The following is a 20,004-nucleotide window of genomic DNA, read 5'->3' on the forward strand; positions in this document are numbered from 1 at the left end:
AGCTAATCCCATTGAGGTCTTTCCTTCCCATTTTCCATTGAATCCGATCAGTGTTCAAAGATGTACCCTATGCATGTCATTCATCTAAGAGGGTATTTAGGGAGATGAAGCACCATCTACGCCGCATCTTTGTGCTTGTTATTAGCATGCCACTCGTCCTCTAGCTCAATTCCATGTACATCCCAATCTTTTGCCGGTCCAATCACGCCTATCTTCGTAAGTTGTTGCATACACACTTTACACTTATCGCGTGAACTCGGGTCATATTCACACACATTACCATTCTTATTGTTATTGTGTGTGTGTGTGTGTGTGTGTGTGAAACAAAGGTGAGAGTAATTTTGTGTGCAAAATAAAGGTGAGGGTAATTTTGTGTGTGATTGCATATATTGATCCAACAGAGAGAGAGACAGAGAAGCTATGGCCTCTTCATCGTTCAATTCTAGCTTCCCCAGCAATCACCACAATCACCATCACCATCACCATAAGAAGCATTGGAAGAAGATCGGCTTGGGAGGTTCCATTGTAGCCATAACTGTAGCAGCAGCTGCAGCAGGGGTAACCTCTGCTCAACTCATCAACAAAGAATGCTCCAAAAGAAATCCGATATGGATGCAATGTAGTAGTGGCAGTGGTGGGTTTTCCCCATTTGCTTCTCTCTCTCATCATTCCCTGTCTCTGGCATCGTCTTTCACGGAGCCCAGGACAGGGGTCTCTTTCCCGACCTCCATTGTTGCTGGTGATGATGAAGGGAAGTCAGAGGAATTGCATCTTGCCGGTACCGGATTGCGGAAAAAGAACATCCTTGGCCTCAAGAACATCACTGTCTATGCATTTGGTAAAACCAAAATCAAATCTCTTATGTTTTTTATTTTTTGTATTTGTTTTATGGATCTTCATGTACCTTTTTTGTTAATTTTTGTATTTTCTTTATTGTTGTATTATATATGGTATATGTGGATCTGGTTTCCTTCGTAGAAGTGGCATTGTCTCAGATTGCATGTTCATTTACTATATATATAGATTGCATGTTAATTCAACTCTGTTTTTTTGCATGTAATTATATATAAATATATACGCCCTAACAATGCATGTTTTTTCCTTCATAGAATTATGTGAATAGATACTGTAGGTCGCATGTATTTACTGCTGCTTTTTCTCCCTTAATGTTATATCTTCATGTATATATACCGTAGATTGCATGATATTTAGCCTTCACAGAATTATGCATATATGCATTACAGATGGCAACTGCAAGTATTCAGTGCCATTTTTTCTCGCTTAATGTTACAAGTGCATGTATATATTCCATGGGTTGCATGTTATTTCAGCTATTTTATTATTTCTATTTGATTATTTGATGTGTTATATTGCCATTATTATTTGATGGTGTATTATACAAATGGCATTATTATATGGATCTCATGTATTCAGCGCCATTTTTTCTCTCTTAATGTTACAAGTGTATGCATATATAACCTAGATTGTGTGTTATTTCACGTTCCATGGAATTTTGTGCATATATATGGGACAGATCAAATGTATCCAACACCAGTTTTTCTCTCTTAGTGCTACAAGTTTTATATACTGTTGCTGTATTACAGGAGTTTATGCTGATGAAATTGGTCTAAAAGAGAAGCTCAGTAGTGAAAGCAAGTACACCGAACTTCCGGTCTCGGACTTAAAACAAAATAAGGCATTCTACGATGATCTCACAACATCAGATTTTAAGATGGGAGTAAGGCTTGTCATTGTATATGGAAGGCTGAAAATTGGATCCGTCAGAAGTGCATTCGAAGACTCGATCGGTAGCAGGATCAAGAAGTTCAATGGCAAAGAAGATAGGCCATTACTTGAGAGGTTAGGAAAAGAAAACAAATATTGACAATTTGTAAAATTTATATAATTGTTACATGCATGCTAAGACCCATGATTTCTTCTTCATTTAACTTTTTATTTTGTTTGAACCTTTGGTTCAGTTTCACAAAGTTATTTCGCGATGACATCAAGCTGCCATCAGGGACAATCATTGACATTACTAGGCATTCGGGACACATCCTTAAGACAAAAAGTAAGCGTATCAGTCCCATTAATATGCAACAAGAAGCATATCTAACTAATAACTGTATCTAACATACCCTGAATTTTTGGATATTTACCAAAATAACCCCCCCAAACTCACAGACATTAATATCACGAGAACTTCTATTTGGTCATAATAATAATTGTAGATATCCTATTTCATAGGTATCCAGATAATTTCTGTTATTTTCAGAAAATAGCAAAAATGATGGGTGTTTTCCATTCAGCACTTAGTTCTTTCATTTCAGTCTCTCTTTTTATAGTCTTTCAATACTAAGTTTGGTTTGTATTTTTGCATGCTTACAGTTGGGGATATTGAATTGGGAGCAGTACAAAGCCCATTATTATGTCGTGCTCTCCTTGATCTTTACATCGGGGAAGAAGCATTCGACCCAGAAGGAAAGGAAGAGATTTGTTCGAAATTAGCATCAATAGTTAGAAGCTAATAAATTGTCCATTGTATCTTTAGCTCTTAATAATTTTTAGCAAAAAATGGTGGCCAATGTTTTTTCATTTATAAATCTATCTCGGAGCATTTATAAATCTATCTTAGAGCTTTTAGACAATAAATCAGTCTCGGACCAAGAAGAGAGACTTGTCAGTCCCCTATCTATACAAACTAACTTAAATAAAAAAATTCTGCTTGTTTGACATGGTGCCATTCATATTTTAAGATGTGTTAGAGTGTGTATCGAAGAACCATGGCAATACATTTTTGTAGATTACAAGCAAGTTTTTATCAAAAGATAGTTTATTAAATCAAAGTGTCAAGCCAATACATTTTTGTAGATTACAAGCAAGTTCATCAAAAGATAGTTCATATTTTTTGGAAAAAAAAGGTAGTTTATTAAATTAAAGTGTAAACAAAGATGCATTCGGATTCTTTGTGCTTTGCATTCAATTAAGTTTGTGCCATATGAGCTAATGAACATTTCATGAATAGGTTCCACTATACTTGTGAGAATTTGCTAGATTAAAAACACTGAACATTAAAAAGTGTGATATTTGTTATGTTATACTGTAGATTCTCAAAAAATTCAATCAATTATGGATTTGTGATAACCAAATTATGCCATGTTCTTGTTTCTTGGGAAATTTGTAATTGGCATTTCGAAATAACCAAAGGCAACTTGGCAAGATATGTGTGATGACAACAGATTAATGCCATGTTTTTGTTTCTTGGGAAATTTGTGATTGGCATCTCAAAAAAAAACAGAAATAATCAAAGGCAACTCAACAAGATACATGTTGAGAACACAAATATAAAAATATATATATTATTCATATCAGCAATCATTGGGAACTGACCAAAGTAGAAGTGTTAAAAGGAGCACTATACGTAATAGACAGTCAAGAAATCCTCCATCAAAACATCTGTTTAGAATTTTTAACTCTTAGTAAAACTGTACGCACAAGAAATTCTCCATTATTTCAGCCAATTCTCCTTTTTGACAAATTTTGTAAATAAAAAAATAACATATTCCTATTCTGCCAAAATAACCTGAAACATTATTAGCAGAGAGAATGATGAGTCTTTGTACAAAACCGAAGCTCTACTTCTAAAAACTCAAAAAAATCCGATACCGTGGAGCCCCCAATTAGACAGCAACTCCACTAATACATAATATTTATTGATCACTCTCATTTATCCTCTTCCTTGTATGCTTTCTGCTTCTTTATTGCCTGCTCTTGCATTTCATTCTACGTGATTTATGTAAATGAGAAATGGGTTTTGTTGGAGCACCGAAGGCACCAATCAAATATTATTCTAGAGTTATCCCTAAGTCTCTTCCTAAGTCTTTAACAATTCAATTTAAACCTTCGGATTCTTATCTTATCCCATTTCTCCATGAATTCATTAAGCCACACTCATGCTTCTTTCGCACTTTCCAAGCTTCTGACAAACTCGGCAAGTTCTACAACTGCAATGTCATCACCATCTTGTGTAGCTACAAACACAGAATCAGCTACACCAACAAAAAGACCTGAAAATACATGAACAGGAAAGCCATGAAAATTTTCCATTGCATGCTTCAACAGATTTCTGTGATAACCCAAGATATAATGGTATGGATTTGTTAGTTAATTACCATTCTCAACCACTCCAGGAATCATATTAATTGCCCGCTCAAGTTCTGCTGGATTCTTTATAGCTGCAGGAAATCTGTAAAGCCATAGTTTCAATGTTAATCTGTATATTGAGTCAGAGAGCACACAACAGCAAGAGATACTGATGTCAATCGGTATCATATTTATTGCTGATATGGTCTTAGTTGAGATGGCTATGCCAATTGTTTGGAAACCCTGAGATTGTTAGTTTCATACACCTATGTGGTCTGTAGTTTAGGAGAAATTGCATATTCTGTAGCAAATATGTGAAAGTAGAATTCAAACCTACAACCTCGGTCGTCTGAAAAGCTATTCCAGTAAGGTAAGCCCATTCCAAACAAAATAAGATACCAATGTCACTACAGTCATCAGACAAGTCTACAATGTGATTTGCCATAGCATGGGACATGATCCAATCACCATTTATATAAGATATAAGAGATTCTATTGCAATGCAACTTTAATCATTTGAAGGGAACAACTACAAAATAAATCTAAATTTTTCTTTCTCCTTTAAATGCCCTTGAGTTTTTGTTTATGTCCTGCACATGATTAACCCCCAAAAGAAAGAAAAATGGATGAGTTCCTTCAGGGATTGACTGAGGGAATTTGGGGAAATAAAGAAAAAGTCCCATATTTTGGGGTTTTCCACTTGTTTTAAAAGCATCCTTTTCTTAAGTATCTACTTCCTTTAAATGAGTATATAATTACAGATAGAATGGAAGTGTATACATATTCATACCTGACATCTACCACCATGTTCCCAAAGTCTGTGATTACAGGTCCATCTTTCCGTAAAGCATTTCGTATTTCAGGCTCTGAAAGGGAAAATGAAAAATTATACACGGCTTTTTCAAATTCAAACCAAAAGCTTAAGAATTAACTTACAGAAAGCTAGAGTGGGTAAGATGTTAATAAAAATATTTTACAGTGCCATCAAAGAACACGAATAGAAACATGCCCATATAGACTTAATACTGAACCTAGTGGATTTCCATGGCATTATCAAATGTATAAATCAAGGTTAGGGACTCTCTGCTCCACAAGCAAGTACTGCAATGATTGAATGTATCTCTGCAGAATGGCATATGGAAGAAATACATTTTTGTAGAAACAGCACTATCCCGTGGTGAGAATTTACCGTAGTATTCTTTACACTCTCGTTTAACCCTCACACTTATCCACGTGCATAGAATACTACGGTAAATTCTCACCACGGGATATTATATGGTCATGCCCGTAACAAGCATTGTTGAACATTGTCCCCAAATAAGGTACTCCACAAAAACGCATTGAGCATTTTATATTACAACAGTCAACCATTACCAAACAATCGCCTATGAAGAAAAGTATTAGACTTAGAGAATTCATATAGTGAATAAATCACCTCCCCCTAACGCAACCAATTGGCGAAGAACTGGTAAAATTGCAGGTGGGAGAACTTCAACCTGAAAAGAGAAGTGTTCATGAATGAGCATGAGATTTATTGCATATCCATACAAAATATGCAAAAGGATGCCTGGAACAAAAACAGAATTTGATAAGAAATGTTAAACACTCACTGTAACTGGAAATGCTGTGCCAAGTTCAGAAACAATTTTCGACTGGTCTACTATTATTATACATTGCTTAGCCATAGTATTAACCACCTGTAATTACAGACAATGGTAACATTCACAATTTGTCACTACATATATTCAACCCAAAAAGTGAAATACGCAAAATTCTCTTACTTTTGCCATAGTATGTGCAGCACCTCCACCCTGTACCAAAAAGATATAGCTAAAAGTGCTAAGACAAGGCCACAGCAGAAAATATGCATTTGATTATTTACTTTATCTCATGATTCTCTAGTAGGTTAACATGTATATATCAGAATATGGAACTGCTAACCTTTATTAAGTTCATTGATGCATCTACTTCATCTGCCCCATCAAAAGATAAGTCGATTGTGCTCACATCATTTAGATCAGCCTATTAAAGAGAAGATCACACACATGATGAGATAGCTTGTATAGGCATAAATTGTTTTATGGAACGATAATGGATAGATAAAAAAGAGGAATATGCTATACTTACAGTTTTCAGACCAAATTGCCTTGCCAGAACCTTTGACTGATAACTCATTCCAACTCCAACCACATCTTTTAGCTACAGTTCAAAAACAATAAAAGGTGAAACATTTCTTCTCAAAAAAACAGTACAACGCATTAGGACTTTTGTAAGGCGATATCTTAGCTACCCCAAAACATCAGCAAATAAATGAATACATCAAGGACTATGGAAAAAACCTTGCAGTGGAACTGGCAGACTGAAGCAGCCGTATAAGGTGAGATTAAGCAGAAAACGTTAAGGGATTTCAATCTCTAGGCAGGACACATCATTGCACTTGGCACCAATCAAGAATTAGCAATTTATAAAGGCCTATCGTGATGATTGGAGTTATACACCTTGATATGCTGGAAGTTCAAAGATGACTAGGCAAGCACAAAGGGTCAACTACTGGGACCTCCATCACTAATACCAGCAATTTAAATACATTGCAATCTTTAGAAGATAAATTCAGTAGCATGTAATAGTAGCACGGAAATGCATTTGATTCCTCTGATTGAAAATTGAAACTTGAGGAACATTACAAACCTATAAAACAGGTTTCTTGCTCTATGGCTTTCGCATCAGAAGTTGGGGGCATTTTGTTACCACGTTAAAAATAAGGCTTTCACGTAGGAACATGAGATCTACTAGACCTTTGAAAAAATCGCCTAACGCCAAGAAAAATACCCTCTTGCTAATGTTATAATTTTTTACCTTCCCTTGTTGAATGAGTTTACCCAACTCCTCTATAGCCAAAGAAGCTGTGCTTCCAGTTCCAAGTCCAACAATCATTCCTGGCTTGATAAGCTCCACTGCTTTCTTTGCAACTGCTCTCTTCAAAGAAATCTGAAGAGCTGGATCCAAGGCTGCACCAGCAAACAACGTCATTGAATAAATCCTCAGATGCGTGTATGATGCATTTCCATGTATAATGACTCTTTCAAAGAATATACATGTGAGGAAAATACATGCTTTAATGATGTATAACTTATTTCCATGTATGATGTCTCTTTCAAAGAATACACCATTATGACAAAAATAAATGCGTGAATGGTATATACCAGTTTCCGTGTATCATGTATTTTTCCAAAGAATGCAACATAATAATAATAAAACATGTTTTCATGATACATAGTGTACTCATGTCTAATGCAAAAAGCATGCATGATGTATTTCCAAGGAATGCAACATTATGAAAGAACACATGCTTGTATTTCTAATGCATCATGTATTTCTAATTATTCAATCTTCAATAGGAATGCAAAATGTATTTCTAATTAATCAATCTTCAATATGAAAGAACACATGCTTGTATGATGCATCATGTATTTCTAATGCAAAATGCATGCTTCGTATAATGAATTTCCACAGCTGAAACATTAACTGTGACAAAGAAGAAGAAACCATGGTTAGTATAAATATACTTCCACAGATGCAAGACATAAAAATGGAGATAAAAACACGAGAAGATCAATGTACAAGAAATGAGAGGAGGAGAAGAAAAAGAAGAGTTAACTTAACTGGAAGCGGAGGAATCTGCAGAAGCATTGAAGCAGCGCGTGGCGGAAATACTTGTTCTGCTGCTGAAGCTTTGTTTCTTGCATAGACCTGCCTGCGGCAAGGAGACCCTAGAGAAAGAAGCAGAAGCTGAGAATTGGTCGGGATTCGATGGGAGGCGAAGAGAGGAAGAAAGGATGGAAGCTTTGAGGAGAGCCATGGAGAACAGGGGGGGGGTGAAGAAGGAACAGAAACAGAGACAGAAACAGGGGGGGGGCAAGGAACAATGGTGACCTCTCAAAGGGGAGGAAGTAAAAAAAAATTGAGGATGAAAACAAGAGGAGGCCTATTCCTTGAGGAGAGACAAAGGAAGAAGAAGAAGAAGAAGAAGAAGAAACAAAGAAAAACAAAAGAGTAGGAACATTGGTCGGTCCCGTCTCGTCTGGATGGTTCTGGTTCCGCTTGGTTCGGGTCCGGTTGGGTCTGGTCCGATCGGAGGTGGTCAGTCGGGGGACAAATAAAGTGTCGCCGCCTCAGCCTGCCCACCATCTTCCTCTCATTGCATTGGCCGGGCCAACAGCTGCAATTGCCACCGCATCGTAGCATATAGGAGTTGCAAGTAGAGATTCGCACGAGCCTTTGATGACCTTTTTTCATTCGCACTTCTACTTCACTAGACAATAAGGCTTCTTCCTTAGAACTCCTCCTTTTTTAGGCTCCTCCTATATGGCGCATTCGACTTTCTGTGTAAGGGATATTGCTCGAGGCATATAATGTTTACATACACAAACATGCCGTTTAATGTCACAAGTTCGAGGGTCTAATTTTCGTTTTAAGGAAGAATGGAACACATCCCTAAATGGACTAGACAAATCCTAATGTTTTGCTCGAAAAGACCTTGTGGTTTAGTAATGCTAGTTAGTTTCTACTTTTTGTATTACCTAAGGAATATCAAATACAAGGGTTATTATCATTAAGGAAATGTGAACAAACACTAATAATAAGTAGAGTGATGGTATGTATCAAGATAAGAGCAAGTTAGAGAGTTGGGGGGCAATTGTCCTTTCCTTCACAATAGCTTAAGTATCCATATGACATATTCCCCATCATGTTCCCCCCCATGAGATAGATGTGTTGGCTATTGTTAACGTTATCTCCCACTTGGACCTTGTTCATGGCCCAAAAGTGGGAAATCCTTGTGTGACATACATCCTCTTTCCTAGTACCTTTTCCATAGTAGTTTTTTTAAGTCACCTACTTGTTTCAAGAGGTTGCGAGAGAGGATCTCTTACTGCCAATGTGGCAATCCATCAACTAGGAGGATTGGGGGTAGTCTAATTCTATTGAGCACGTGCACAATTGTGATTTGTAAAGCCGTTTTGAGATATATATATATATAGAGAGAGAGAGATCAGGATTGCCCCATCAATCAAGCAACAAGGGGTGCATGGTTTAACAAAGAGCAATGCACGACAAAGTGGCTTTCAATGCCAATATCAATGTTAGCAAGGTGGCATGCACACACGCTATGACTGGATCGAATAAGGGCCCAAGGGTGAGATTGTTTCTCCCGTGTTGGGCATCTACCATCCTCCAGAACCGATCTCTCTCTTTCTCGTTGTGTTTGTCTCTATTCTTATCCACGACCAACTCAACTACCCCTTTGTGTGTGGTTGCATCTGGCCAACACCATACACACAAACAATCTACAGAGACACAGACACAGACACAAACACAAACACAAACACAAACACAAACACAAACACAAACACAAACACACAGGCACACATGTGTGTGTGTAATTGTTTGTAGGAGTTAGATCTCTTTTCTTTTTGAGACAGTTCAACAGATAAATACATTATACATACATATGTATATGTTTTTAATAACATTTTTTATTTTGTTTTTTGATGTTTTATTTGATTTATTTTTAATCCTTCATCTGCCTGCACTTTCTGATTCCTCGTCTCTTCTTTCTCTCACTCTCTCTGCAGAATCCATGGCGGCCTCGCTGCTCAGAACTTGCCATTTCCTGCTCCTCTTCGTTCCTGCTTTCTGGCCTCGCTCTTCTGCTCAAAGGTCAGTCATCCGTGAAATCAAAAGGATTTTATTCACTCCGTTAAATATGAAGAGCTCGCTTTACCTGTTAACTTCAGGTTTCTTCACTTCTGTGACATGGTTGATAGCATAAAGTAAAGAACTTTATTCTCTCACCCAGGATTCATGTCAAATCCGTGAAGATTTAACTTTGACGAATGCCTCCCCCCTCTTTCTGCATGATCCAATTTGATAACATTATACAAGATCTTTTAACTCTAGTCCAAATTCACAAATTTTTGAAAGTATTTATGTCACCTACTTCTCTGTTTCATCTGATTGACAATCCAAAATAATATCTATATCTTTGATCTCATTCAAATTCCTTTCTCAAATTCGTTAAAACTTTCTTTTACCGAATCCTCTGTGTGTTTTGGTTCGATTTTCACTAAAACAAGTCCTTGATAAAAATTTCATTCTCTGCATTTTGTATATAATCTGAATCTAAAACAAGATCTTTAAGGATTCAACATTTTTGTCAAACTTTTGAGGCTTTCGTCTTGTCAATTTTTTTCTGTGGTGTGTTCGATGGGCTAAAACGATTCTTGAGATCTAACAAAAGTTTCAAATCCTTTATAAAAGTTTTGTGAACCTTTCTTTTACTGAATCTTCTTTCCTGTCTGGTGTAATAATTGATCACAAAGATCTCGAGATAATGTGCAAGCTTTGATCCCAACTGTTCAACTGAAATTTTCTCGGATATGGTTCTCTCTTCTCTTTATAGAAATGATGATCCTGCTTTCGATCGGAAGGAAACCCGTGGAAATGTGACATTTGGATGCTATTCTCCTGGCCCTTGCATTCCCTGTTCTTATTTAGAGAAGGTCAGTCATGCATATTTATCAAAGGTTATTGCTTAGTTTGAGAAGGTTTGTCGTGCTTATTTTTTGAGAAGGTTTGTCATGCTTATTTTTTGAGAAGGTTAGTCGTTTTAATTTTGATTTAAGGCAATTAAGATAGTATGTCCAGTGTAAGGAGATATATGTCCTCATATCACTAATTCCCTGCTAGGATACTGGAGCTTTTCAGATGGAAACATTTCAAAGGGAAAAATCCAGCATAAATAGATGAAATCTCTACTATATTCCAATAAAATGAGTTATATCCTCTCTTATTTTCCTATGATTATCATGCATGAGAAGGAAACTCAGCTGATAAGATTTTTTTCCTTCTAGTATTTAGATTTTTCTGCTGTATGGCATTAAAAGTTAGAGTGATAACATATTACTGTAGCATTAGGGCACTATATAACATCTAACATAACTTTTCTTCTACTGTTTTGCCTCCTTTTGTGGTGTATGTATTTTAGAATGACGAGGAGACATACCATTGCAGCATTTCAGGCTATCGCCAATCATATAAGTGTACTGAGCTCTCATCAAATGGAGGAAAAGGTCATATAGTTGGAACAAGAAAATTGGTATCCGTAAACAAATTGAATGTGCATGAGAAAAATACTGTGGATATCGGACACAGATTCTTTGGCAGTCAGAAGCTTGATCTATCCATTCACGATGAACACAAGTTTGTTCGCCTGTATTTTAGTTGTTTGCCCACTGATACCGACGAGAAACTCACTGTATGGGGCTTTGAAGTAAGTGTTTTCTTCCTATATGTGTGTGAGAGGTGATGCCATCCAAACTAACAATGTCTTAATTAGTGCTGTTAGTGAGATATGAGCCAAGTGTTTTCTTAGTATATATGTGAGAGATGATGACATTCAAACTCGTAATGTCTTAATTAGTGCTGTTAGTGAGATTTGACTGTGTAGTTGAGATAGTAAAAATTTAGCTAAACATTGGCATGCAATCTTCATATAAAGAAAACAATTGAGAGAGAAAGCAACTCATATTATGTTCCTGCAATGCCTTGGACGGCATGTAGAACCAAAATTTTGATACATGAAATAAATATAATCCACTTCAGGGAGGTGCACTCTGGCAAATATGTAAATTTTAAACACTATAGTTATAGCTTTGATGCAAAAAATGAAGTAGCTAAGGTTTTTGATAAACTAATGCTCGATATGATACATCTAGCATCAAAGATGGTTTAGCCTTATAGAAATCTTCTTCTACTGCTCTTCCCTCACGGTAGACAACACTTCTTAAATTTTTTCTTAAGTTGTAGGGGAGTGCATTCATCTTGCTATCAAATGATTGGTACTGTTTAACAGCTTCACTTGTCAGAGAACTCCAACGTTTTCCTTCTTGGTTTCATAATTTGAGAGATATGTTTCCCTTTTTGTGGCTGGAACATGAATCTCCTAGATATTTTCTTTCTGATCCCAGGTGAGGCCACCTATTCAAAAGTAGCGATCCTCTTCCTGTATCTTTTTCATATTGATCTATATGCTGCTCCATTCTTCGTTGGCTCCAATGAACTCGACTTTGGTTGCATAGATCTGCTCTTGAACTTTGAGAATTGAAGTGTTCATGTCTCCTAAAGAATGTAATTTGTGTGACGAAAACATGGATATAAGGTTTCTTAATGATGGTGGCTAATGAAGTTCCTAGGAGAGAAACCACATCAATGGTTCTCTTAGAATATGCCCATCTTTCTGTATGAGGTCTTTTGTGTAGTGTTAACGTAGATGTAAAGTCAGTAAGTACAGGAGAATATATACAAGAGAAGAACCTTGTGAAAGAGGAGCAGGTTCAGCAACCCTAAAGTGTAGGTGCCACAGATCAAGAAATGCAGGAGTATGAATCCTAAAAAGATGTTGAAACCCTAAAACCCAAGAGCATCAGCGGAAATGATTTTAGAGAGATGTACTAATGTCCTTGTGGGCAAAAATTACCAATGGGACCAAAATAAATTTTGATAAAGCCCTCTTTTTAGTGTCTATCAAAGGCCAAAACTGGCCTATAAGACTAATCATGTCTACAAATACATTTTCATTCTCTGTTGCGAATGGCACAAAATAAACACTGCAGTACAAGAATGATAGCAATGGAAAGTGAGATGCTTATGTGATCTCAAGGTACAAGAATAATGAGGTATAACAACTCTCAAATCTAGCTAGTGCCTATATGACTGGGGTAGCACAACAATGAGATGCATTACAACAATACAATGCACCTAAAATATACTTAGATCTATAGTAACTGGAGGGTGTAGAAGTAACATGAGTGCTGCAGGGTTGGCAGCTATCTGGCAGTCCTCTTATGGTCAACGTGGAAGCATTTGTAGCTGATCTCTTCAATCAGTTTATGATGAAATCTAGAATCTCCATGTCCAAGGGCTTGTGGTTACCTTCGGGCTTTAGCTGACTGCACCTGCTGCAGGGTGACCTTGCCACCTTTCACTGAGTATGGAGGTGTAATCCTCTTAAAGAAATTTGTGAGATATATCTTTCTACCCTTTTTTACAACTGTGGTATGTATGAACATCTCTCTGTGAATCTTGATTTCAAGCAAGAAGTGACGAAACTGACAACGATATCTAGACTTCATGATAGGGTAAACTGTAGATGAATAGAGCCTCATGTCAGCTGCAGATGTCTGCATATGCCTTGCATCTACAAAAGAAATGCTCCCCACTCTCCACTTACTTGGTGTGTATCTGAAGCATCCCCTTTGTGCTGGGGATTCTGACAACTTGACCTATTGCATCTCTAGTCTATGTGTTGATACTCTTGGTTGACCCGCCACAATCTAGTCAAACTGTGGGGCATGTAAATATTCCATGGGTTGAAGTTGCTGAAGTAACCCATCTTCTAGAATAAATATTCCACGGGTTGCAGTTGCTCTGCTAGAATATTCATAAAAGTGGCCTCGATAGACCCAACATCTTTGGAGAGGAAGGGCTCTCTAGTTGTGATCTAGGTCTCACTTATATAGACCTGCAATTGTATTTCTCTCATTACTTGAAGTGGATGATTCTGGATCAATTGGAAAAGAGGGAAACCTTCCAAGTATTGTTACCCATTTTCCCTGATTAAGCGAGCTTCTTAGAGGTCATCCAATGGTATCTCTCCTAACATTTTGTTAAAAAATTTGCTTATAATGTCATTAAGCACAAGCATAGAACGTAATATTCGTGTTCGTGGTAGCATTCAAACGTTTGAATACGTTTGGAAACGAACACGTTGGAAAGGGGAAAAGTACGTGTTCCTTTTTTTTTTACTTTTTTTTCACTTTTTTTACTTTTTTTTACTTCTCTCTCTCTCTCTCTCTCCTCATGAATCTTCTTCTGCTGCTCATGATCAGAACGCCACTCATCCGCCATATCTTGGTGACCATGATTTCTCCAACAATTCTGTTGTGTCTTCGGGTATGGCTATGGTGTTCTTCTTTACAACGACTCTGCCGCCAGGCCATGGATGCAATGATCCATGGTTTCTGCTACATCTCAGCCTCCTCAGTATAATTCATGGGGAGCGATGGGGAGCTCTGGGCAGTAGGTGTGGCTCATGATCGTGGAGAGGATGAGGGAGGAGATCCTTAGAGCTAGGGACATGCTCAGAGCCAACATTAATCTCAAGAACACCGTGATGATGAGCAAGAAGAACAGAAGCTTGATCCACCATGTCGACGAGAATCAGATGAATCATAGTCATGGTGATCCTCATAATCAGATGAATGATAGTCATGGACCATGGTGATCCTCAAAAACAAAATCAGAATCAGTCATCACGATTATGGCGATGATCAGAAAAATATGAAAAATATGAAAAATATGAAGAATCTGAGGACGACGAAGAGAAGGAAGTGAATGGTCTTGGGAATACTGCCATAGAAGTTGAAGCTTTAGCTCATAACACTTGCCACTCTCTTGCTCTGTCCCCCTCTTTCTCTCTCTTTCTAATGTTTAGTATTTTAAGCATTTCTAAAGTATTGAAACTACCTGCCACTCTCTTGCTCTGTCTCCCTCTTTCTCTCTCTTTCTAATGTTTAGTACTTTAATAATTTCTAAAGTATTGAAACCTATTACATGTGATTCAATCAATACCATTCTTATGTATCCAATCCAACGTTAAGATGATTTACCATACACGTATATTGAATCATTCACGAATGTGAATGCACGTATGATACGAATGGTTCATTCTGTGAGCACAAGGTCATACTTGCAGAACCTAGCTTTTGTAGATGGCATCTGTAGTCAGTGGAATGAGCAGTATCTGCCGAGGTTCTTGTAGAATAACCATCCTTGATGGCATGTAGAATATCTGTATCCTCTCAAAGTTATAGACATTTTGTTAAGTCCCTGTGAGGAAGAATTATCCAAGCATTGGCAGTGCCAAGTGATCTTCTCTTATAATGTCATCAGGTGCAGCATTATACATGCAGAACCTAGCCTGAATAGATGGCATCCGTAGGCTGTGGAATGAGCTGTATTTGATGAGGTTCATGGAATACCATTCTTGATTGCATGGAGAATATCTGTATCCTGGAAGTTATAGATGTTGCATTGAAGTGCCTCGTGAGGAAGAATTATCCAAGCATGGATTACTGTGTGATCCCCTTCCTCAGGGATGTATATACTGACTCCCCACTCCACTGTCCTCCTGTTCTGTCATACCTATATAGTGAACCAATGTAAGGAATCTATATAGCTCAATCCTCTGTAAGCTCTACATGGACCCATAAGAAAGATGCCCCTACATCTCATATGACAATTGTTATCTGGCTTTGCAGCTCCCTTCAAAGGACTGGCCACCCTCCTGATCCTCGTGAACTATTATTCCATGTACATTTTTGATGTAGAAACTCCCACCAAAAGTCATTTATCCTCAGTTGGTCCCTCATTGAACTGTGTGTCTGTGACCAGTGTGATATCTCGACCAATCATGTCTTCGATTCACACTGGATGCATCAATAGATCTCCAATGTAGTTCCAAACTGCAGTAAATGGCCTTGTCCTCAGGACATGATTTCCTATATGGTGGGCTTCCCATCAATGATGACTTGACCATTCTGGTAGGTGGTTCTCTCCCGTTTTGCTTGGTACATTTTAGGCACACAAGATCTCCTGTGTGCAACTGACATTTTGGTGAGGTTTTCATTCTGATAAATAAGCTCAAGGGGATGTAGGATTACCCAGATGCAGATGAAGGTAGTTCTTGCATCTTTGGATGTGAATTGGAGGATGAGAAACCTCTGACTGGTTTTGTCGATTTTTTCTCTCCACGTTTTTATGAATGGGAGGGAGAATGAGAGGAAGGGTGACAAATGATGTTGATGATATGTTAAGGTCGACAAGGACCCAAGATAACCTGTAGGGAACAATTTAATCTTTACAAAGCATCCTCCTTAGCCATGTAGGTGCAGGATTTTAAAATTGTAGAACGAAAAGAAAAAGTGAAAGCTGAAATAAAAAATGAAGCTCGTTTTTTTAATTCACTATCCGGGACTTCCCTGAGTTTCTTTTTGCTGGTAGATGAGCAAAGAACATGTCTAGTGGTGTGGGTGATGATGGTTCCTCCGTCATTAGGAGTCCATGAACGTTAGTACAACCGTGTAGGACTTCCTGAAAATCATGGCTGATGTTCTCATGTGCAAGGCATACCAAAGTGACACATTCATGTATTTCTGCTCAATGCTAAGGCAACCCACTGTTTCTATTTTCAGTGAGTGACTGTGCACACCAGTGTTGTGGCACATCTCCCTCTCTCTCGGGCATTGACTATGAGGTATTGATGCAGCTCCAAATTTAGTACGTCAATTTAGAACTATGTTTGGAGGTGTCCAGTGTGGCTGAATAATATATGGATTCATGTTCATTCCTTTTCATTTCCACGACATGCACATCTAGATATTCCTCAACATCTCATCTCGCTAACTGTTTTCGGATGTCTTACTCCCAGCTGGACGAAAGAACTTTTTGTGGTTTTAGGAGGCATCCAATTCCCATTGCAACCTTGTAGAGGTGATTCTCTATTGTTCCAATATGTACGTGTAAGGTCTTTGAAGGGCATAAAACTCTATTATCCGTCAAATCTCAGGAAGAATTATGGAGTACAAGGTTGTGCTGTTGACACGTAAATGATGGCATCAAAATTTCTTTTGTATTTTCTCCATCTTATTCCATGAAGTTGCTGAAATACTGCCCTCCCAAATGTTAGTCTGTAAAGCAGTGTTTTCATGACAAATCCATTGGGTTGTGCTGGCTTCCAGTCTCCTAGTTGCACACTTGCTTCAAGTAGACTGATTACATATGTCAACCTCAAAATTGTGAACCATTTCATTTGCCTCCATTTCATAGTTCATATTACTGACACTGACTTTCAAATTTCAGTACTTATTGCCAGGACGTTGGTTGTAGCCATATTAACTGTTAGGCATATACCATATCTAAAAGCTTTTTCCAGTCGTAACTGAGACTATGCCAGAGTTGCAATATCTGCATAAATCAAAAGCAATCTATGAAATGCCCAATGGCTGGTTGATTTTCATGTGCTCCCAAGCCTTCTTGTATAAACTTTTCTAGTTGGTTTATACATAGACCAAATAGAGTAGGTGGAGTTGTTTTACTCCTACAGTACTCAGGAACTCTTCAACCTGCATTTTTTACTTGCTTGTATATCTGGGTTATTGTTGCTGTCTTTTGTTGGTAAGTTTTCCACTCTTTCCATATAACTTTGCCTGTTAAGTTTGTGTCTTTCCGACCATAGGCTCAGTTGAGGGCCATTGAAATAGATAGATGTTATTATTATCCATGGAGGTTAATCAAAGAGAGATGCTTGCAGGCAATTATGCTGGGGCTTTTGGGAATAAGTGCACCTGTAATATATCACAGAAGAAAGCGCAATTTTGCCACATCAGGGATGACAAGACTCCCAACAAGTGCGAGATTTTGAGAGAACATTTTATGTAAGGTAAAGGAGTGATTACTCAGGTTTTCAATAGCTCTAGCTTTTGAATGGCTGAGAAATTGAAGTATTTGAATTGTTGCTATGAAAATGCAGAAATCTAGATTGCAAAAGTCCCTTAACCAGGGTATATTCTGGTGCCGATTCCTGAGAAAGTGCTACAATTGTGTTGTAGAACAAATACAGAAGTTTTCCTTCTATGGTCACTTTTTGGCTTGTGCATGCATATGCCAATGCTATATTCTGCTGAAGGTGATGTATGTACTATTGTGATACTCTCGAGTTGAGTTATAACTGTATAGTAAATCTAAATTCATGATCAGGCGTTCATTCTTGGTGGAATAGTTATGTACACAAGAATGCAGTAATTACCGATGGAAAAAGGCACCTTGAAATGGTCACATCAATTGCCTAAATGGTTTTTGTGATTGGTTTAATTCATTTTATCTTAGAATTGAATTGTGCTGCTTTTATTTGCTATACAAGTAGGATGTTATTGGTAATTCCATGATTTTGTGATGATGACGAGGCCTTTCCAGCAGTATTAAGGTATTGTATGCAGCCTTCCCCCCAAGTAAATGAATCATGTACAATTGTGAAGTCTCAAAATTGTACAAGGATCTCTCCTTTTTATATTATGGTTGGACCTCCAAACCATGCACTTAAGCTCAAATCTCACTATGTCAACCATTGTATGGTGTAAAGGTTGAACTCTTTGTCTCTCTTATACCCAAGCAATAAAGCTCTCTTTTTTGCCTAGAAATCATCTCAAAGTAGGTGTAGAGTTACAGGCATTTGCAATGGAGAATGAACATCTTAAAAACTTGGGTGAGATACAATGTGACAAACACAGCTTGAGGATGAAGGGAGACATTGCAAGCATTCTTAGATGGAGGTAAACTAGTGTTTGAACAAGATTGTGAGTGAATTAAATTATGAGAAAATGGCATTGTGAGGGCATGGTGAATGAAATGAAAAATTTATGTAGAATTGTTATCATGCTTGTCTGGATAAAGAGAACTTTTGAAAACTGAGAAAGTAGACATTTATTTCAAGAACAAGATTGTGAGTGAATTAAATTATGAGAAAATGGCATTGTGAGGGCACAGTGAATGAAATGAAAAATTTATGTAGAATTGTTATCATGCTTGTCTGGATAAAGAGAAAACTTTTGAAAATTGAGAAAGTAGATATTTATTTCAAAGTGAAGGGAGGGCCTATTTTCTTTGGTTATGTGAATTCGTATACAAACTTTGCAACATAACATAAAAATATTTGCTGCCGCATGAAGGATATATAGTCTATACATGTGTATGGTCGAACTTCTATGGATGGAAAAGATGCAAAACAATATGGAAACTTTTACAAATGTGCAAGAGTAGTAGAATGCATGTGACAAAGGTTACATCTGATTAGGACATTGATGGCTTTACATGTAGTAAATAAATGGAAACAATGTGATTGACTATACATATTGTTTTTGGAATATATCTTAAATTCAAATGCATAAAATTTTCATTTAGCAAACAGACTTGGATGGACTTTGTGTATTGATCTTGACGGTGTGGAAGCTTGTTGAGTATATGAAGTTCAACCGTAGTGCAAAACAACCATATTTGTGTAACATTAAAAGAGCATCTATTTCTATCAAAATGATGCAACATTAAAATGTGAAGTGGGATCTTTCAACCAAGTCATTTATATTGCATAAGCTTTACTAAATGTAGCCCAAAGAAAAAAAAGGTTTGATAAGGAATATTATGAAGCCCAAAAGCACTTTATGAGTTTAGGTGTAGTAAAAAATAGAGATGCATACTAATAAAGAAGATCTTTAAAATGGGGGGAAAGTATCACTATGTATTTGAGAACATATGCAATGGGCGGGAAATTAAATGTTGGGTTCTCCAAATACATATACCTCTTTGGCGCTTTAATGACATCAATGTTTCTCTACAAAGTGAAGAATTCAATAGTGGAATCTTGAATTCCATTAAGAAAGAGTTTGAAAATGTCCAAAAGCATTTCCTTATGAACTCTCTTACAAACACCACACATGTTATACATCATCGACATGGGAGCAACAAAAACACCCACATATCAACTTCCTATAATTGAATGGGAAAACACAAGCAAAACATTTGGTTGTGGACTGATGTAGGATATGAATGGTTTGGAAGATGAGGTACATTACATTTGCTTCATGATGCAACAATGGGATCCTCCATGTGTGAGACTTTTTACAAAGTCAGCATATCTAGCATACAAGAGATTAGTGACTTACATGTCACATGTTATATTACAAAAATTGC

The 20,004-nt window shown here is 37.3% G+C and overlaps 3 protein-coding genes across 5 annotated transcripts; 2 read left to right on the forward strand and 1 right to left on the reverse strand.

Annotated features, from left to right (window-relative positions):
* The first annotated feature begins 372 nt into the window (after positions 1–372).
* On the forward strand, positions 373–2,627 carry LOC147866357 (fatty-acid-binding protein 1-like). Its single transcript, XM_087316797.1, has 4 exons — positions 373–838; positions 1,605–1,860; positions 1,980–2,071; positions 2,389–2,627. The coding sequence occupies exons 1-4, from the start codon at positions 421–423 to the stop codon at positions 2,526–2,528; spliced, it is 906 nt and encodes a 301-aa protein (XP_087172923.1). The 5' UTR covers positions 373–420; the 3' UTR covers positions 2,529–2,627.
* Positions 2,628–3,491: 864 nt separating this feature from the next.
* Positions 3,492–8,006, reverse strand: LOC147866358 (uncharacterized). The gene is made up of 10 exons (XM_087316798.1): positions 7,807–8,006; positions 7,000–7,151; positions 6,271–6,342; positions 6,085–6,165; positions 5,925–5,954; positions 5,754–5,840; positions 5,579–5,639; positions 4,934–5,009; positions 4,173–4,246; positions 3,492–4,067 (listed from the first exon to the last, which is right to left on the reverse strand). Exons 1-10 carry the CDS (start codon positions 8,000–8,002, stop codon positions 3,952–3,954), a joined length of 945 nt encoding a protein of 314 aa, XP_087172924.1. The 5' UTR covers positions 8,003–8,006; the 3' UTR covers positions 3,492–3,951.
* A 1,728-nt stretch (positions 8,007–9,734) lies between these two features.
* Positions 9,735–18,154, forward strand: LOC147866359 (uncharacterized). 3 transcript variants are annotated; one of them, XM_087316801.1, is made up of 5 exons: positions 9,735–9,861; positions 10,604–10,703; positions 11,189–11,473; positions 17,573–17,709; positions 17,810–18,154. In XM_087316801.1, the coding sequence occupies exons 1-4, from the start codon at positions 9,782–9,784 to the stop codon at positions 17,681–17,683; spliced, it is 576 nt and encodes a 191-aa protein (XP_087172927.1). In that variant the 5' UTR covers positions 9,735–9,781; the 3' UTR covers positions 17,684–17,709; positions 17,810–18,154. The 3 variants fall into 3 exon arrangements, with proteins under 3 accessions (XP_087172927.1, XP_087172925.1, XP_087172926.1); XM_087316799.1 differs by having other exon boundaries at positions 17,573–17,701; positions 17,792–18,154; XM_087316800.1 differs by having other exon boundaries at positions 17,573–17,696; positions 17,792–18,154.
* Positions 18,155–20,004: the final 1,850 nt, after the last annotated feature.

This window comes from Azolla caroliniana, unplaced genomic scaffold (genome assembly GCF_043228905.1).
Source record: "Azolla caroliniana isolate FFs.n. ecotype wild unplaced genomic scaffold, voAzoCaro1.0.p SCAF_3, whole genome shotgun sequence".
Lineage (NCBI taxonomy): Eukaryota > Viridiplantae > Streptophyta > Polypodiopsida > Salviniales > Salviniaceae > Azolla > Azolla caroliniana.

Excerpts from the sequence above, each read along its gene's own strand:
- LOC147866358 (XM_087316798.1), bottom strand. The coding sequence starts at position 8,002 with ATGGCTCTCCTCAAAGCTTCCATCCTTTCTTCCTCTCTTCGCCTCCCA. Across the intron at positions 4,247-4,933 it reads AACATGGTGGTAGATGTCAG|ATTTCCTGCAGCTATAAAGA; the intron begins GTATGAATATGT and ends ATGGCTTTACAG. Across the intron at positions 4,068-4,172 it reads TCCTGGAGTGGTTGAGAATG|GTCTTTTTGTTGGTGTAGCT; the intron begins GTAATTAACTAA and ends ATGTATTTTCAG.
- LOC147866357 (XM_087316797.1), top strand. The coding sequence starts at position 421 with ATGGCCTCTTCATCGTTCAATTCTAGCTTCCCCAGCAATCACCACAAT. Across the intron at positions 839-1,604 it reads CATCACTGTCTATGCATTTG|GAGTTTATGCTGATGAAATT; the intron begins GTAAAACCAAAA and ends GCTGTATTACAG. Across the intron at positions 1,861-1,979 it reads GATAGGCCATTACTTGAGAG|TTTCACAAAGTTATTTCGCG; the intron begins GTTAGGAAAAGA and ends CCTTTGGTTCAG.
- LOC147866359 (XM_087316801.1), top strand. The coding sequence starts at position 9,782 with ATGGCGGCCTCGCTGCTCAGAACTTGCCATTTCCTGCTCCTCTTCGTT. Across the intron at positions 10,704-11,188 it reads CCTGTTCTTATTTAGAGAAG|AATGACGAGGAGACATACCA; the intron begins GTCAGTCATGCA and ends TATGTATTTTAG. Across the intron at positions 11,474-17,572 it reads TCACTGTATGGGGCTTTGAA|GCAATTATGCTGGGGCTTTT; the intron begins GTAAGTGTTTTC and ends AGATGCTTGCAG.